General features: G+C 55.4%; 1 protein-coding gene across 1 annotated transcript in view; it reads left to right on the forward strand.

Annotated features, from left to right (window-relative positions):
* The first annotated feature begins 144 nt into the window (after positions 1 to 144).
* The window catches only part of RTN2 (reticulon 2), a 13050-nt gene continuing 11653 nt past the window's right edge, over positions 145 to 1541 (forward strand). The window contains exon 1 of the mRNA XM_006871333.1: positions 145 to 178. Within this exon, the coding sequence (XP_006871395.1) occupies positions 145 to 178 (34 nt within the window). The remainder of the gene's footprint in view (positions 179 to 1541) is intronic.

A 1541-nucleotide genomic window follows, 5' to 3' on the forward strand; every position in this document is an offset into this window, starting at 1 on the left:
CAGCGGCTGGAGCGGCCCGGGCGGAGGAGGAGGCGAGGATGGGGGCGGCGGCGTGGGCGCGGCGGAGATGAGCGCTAGCGGCCCCAGGCCCAGGGCGGCGCGGCCGGAGTGGGCGGGGGTCCCGATGCAGGCCCGAGGGGGGCCATGGGGCAGGTCCTGCCGGTCTTCGCCCACTGCAGTGAGTAGAGTGACGTTCCGGCCTGGTGTGGTACCCGGAGGCAAGGGTGGGTCCTCGTCAGTGTCCCCCCTCCGCTCTGGTCTTCCGGAGATCCCGACTGGGGGAAGGAGACAAAGGAAGCTCTCCCCTCCCCCCGCGCTTTGGCGACGATGGGGCGGCCTGACCAGGAGGCCCGGGTGAGACAGGGCCAAGGTGGTGGGCGCTGACCTTGCTGGCTGGTGGGGGGCGCTCGCCCGGGACGCTCGAATGTGCCGTGGGGCTCTGCTCCAGGTTGGCCTAGCGCGTGGGGGAGCTGTCCGCTAGTCCTAGTGCTGCCTGCAGCCGGAGGGAAGGGGAGCCCTGAATCGAGTAGTAGACCCAGGATGGAGGAGAGGAGTCTGACTCCCACCACCTGTCTTTGCATCTCACTCACCCCCTTTTCTGCCTAGACTTCGAGGTAGCCTGGACCTCATCTAAATCGTCCAACCCCCTGACCCCGGGGCAGCAAGCATCACTGGGTTGGGGGCCAGGACACCGGGTTTAGCAGGCTTTGCCACTGGCTAGTGGTAACCCTAGGGGAGACCCCGGCACTGCTCCGGGTCTCAGATCCCCAGCTGAGTAAACAAGGCAGGGCGGAGGGCGTCCCATTTTCAACGGCACTGAGCATCTCCTATAGGCCAAGCCCCGAGCTAGCGATGAGGGGCTGGATTCCAAAATTGAAAACGCTTTTTCGAATCCCACAGCCCTAACAGACTGTGTTTAGCATTTTGACAGCTGGGGATTCCAACACTCTCCCATCCAGCCACTCATATGTCCTGAGTGTCCAGATGCCAAAAATCTAAGAATTTGCTATTTCAGTATTCTAGAGTACCATCTCAACACTTAAAGATCTTGTCCTTAACTCAGCTTACAGAGGCCCTACATGACCCGACCCCATCTACTTGCCTTCATCTCCCATCTCTCTCCCCCTCAGTCACTGTGCCCTACATATCAAGCATAATTCTTACCTCAGGGTGTTTGTCCTGGCTGTTTGCTGTCTGGAATGCTTTTCCCTGGATATTCACATGGTTTCCTCACTTCATTAAGGTGTCTGCTCATATGTCATTTTATTAGAAAATCCTTCTTGATTACCTGGATTGAAACAGCATCCCCTAATCCTTTACATATTTTACTTTTTTCCATGCGCATCATATAGGAGGGGCTTCAGAAAGTCTGTAGAAAACATTCCCCGTTATCTTTTTTATTTTTTAAGTGTTTGGTGTGAATTGAGTGAAAGTTTACAGGGCAGATCATCACTTTTACATTCAACAAATCAGATGTTTTCCTTCATTACAATGGGTTATAATTCCTTCCATGTACCATCAGTTAACAGTATTTCTCACTA

Source organism: Chrysochloris asiatica, unplaced genomic scaffold (assembly GCF_000296735.1).
Source record: "Chrysochloris asiatica unplaced genomic scaffold, ChrAsi1.0 scaffold00168, whole genome shotgun sequence".
Taxonomy (NCBI): Eukaryota; Metazoa; Chordata; class Mammalia; order Afrosoricida; family Chrysochloridae; genus Chrysochloris; species Chrysochloris asiatica.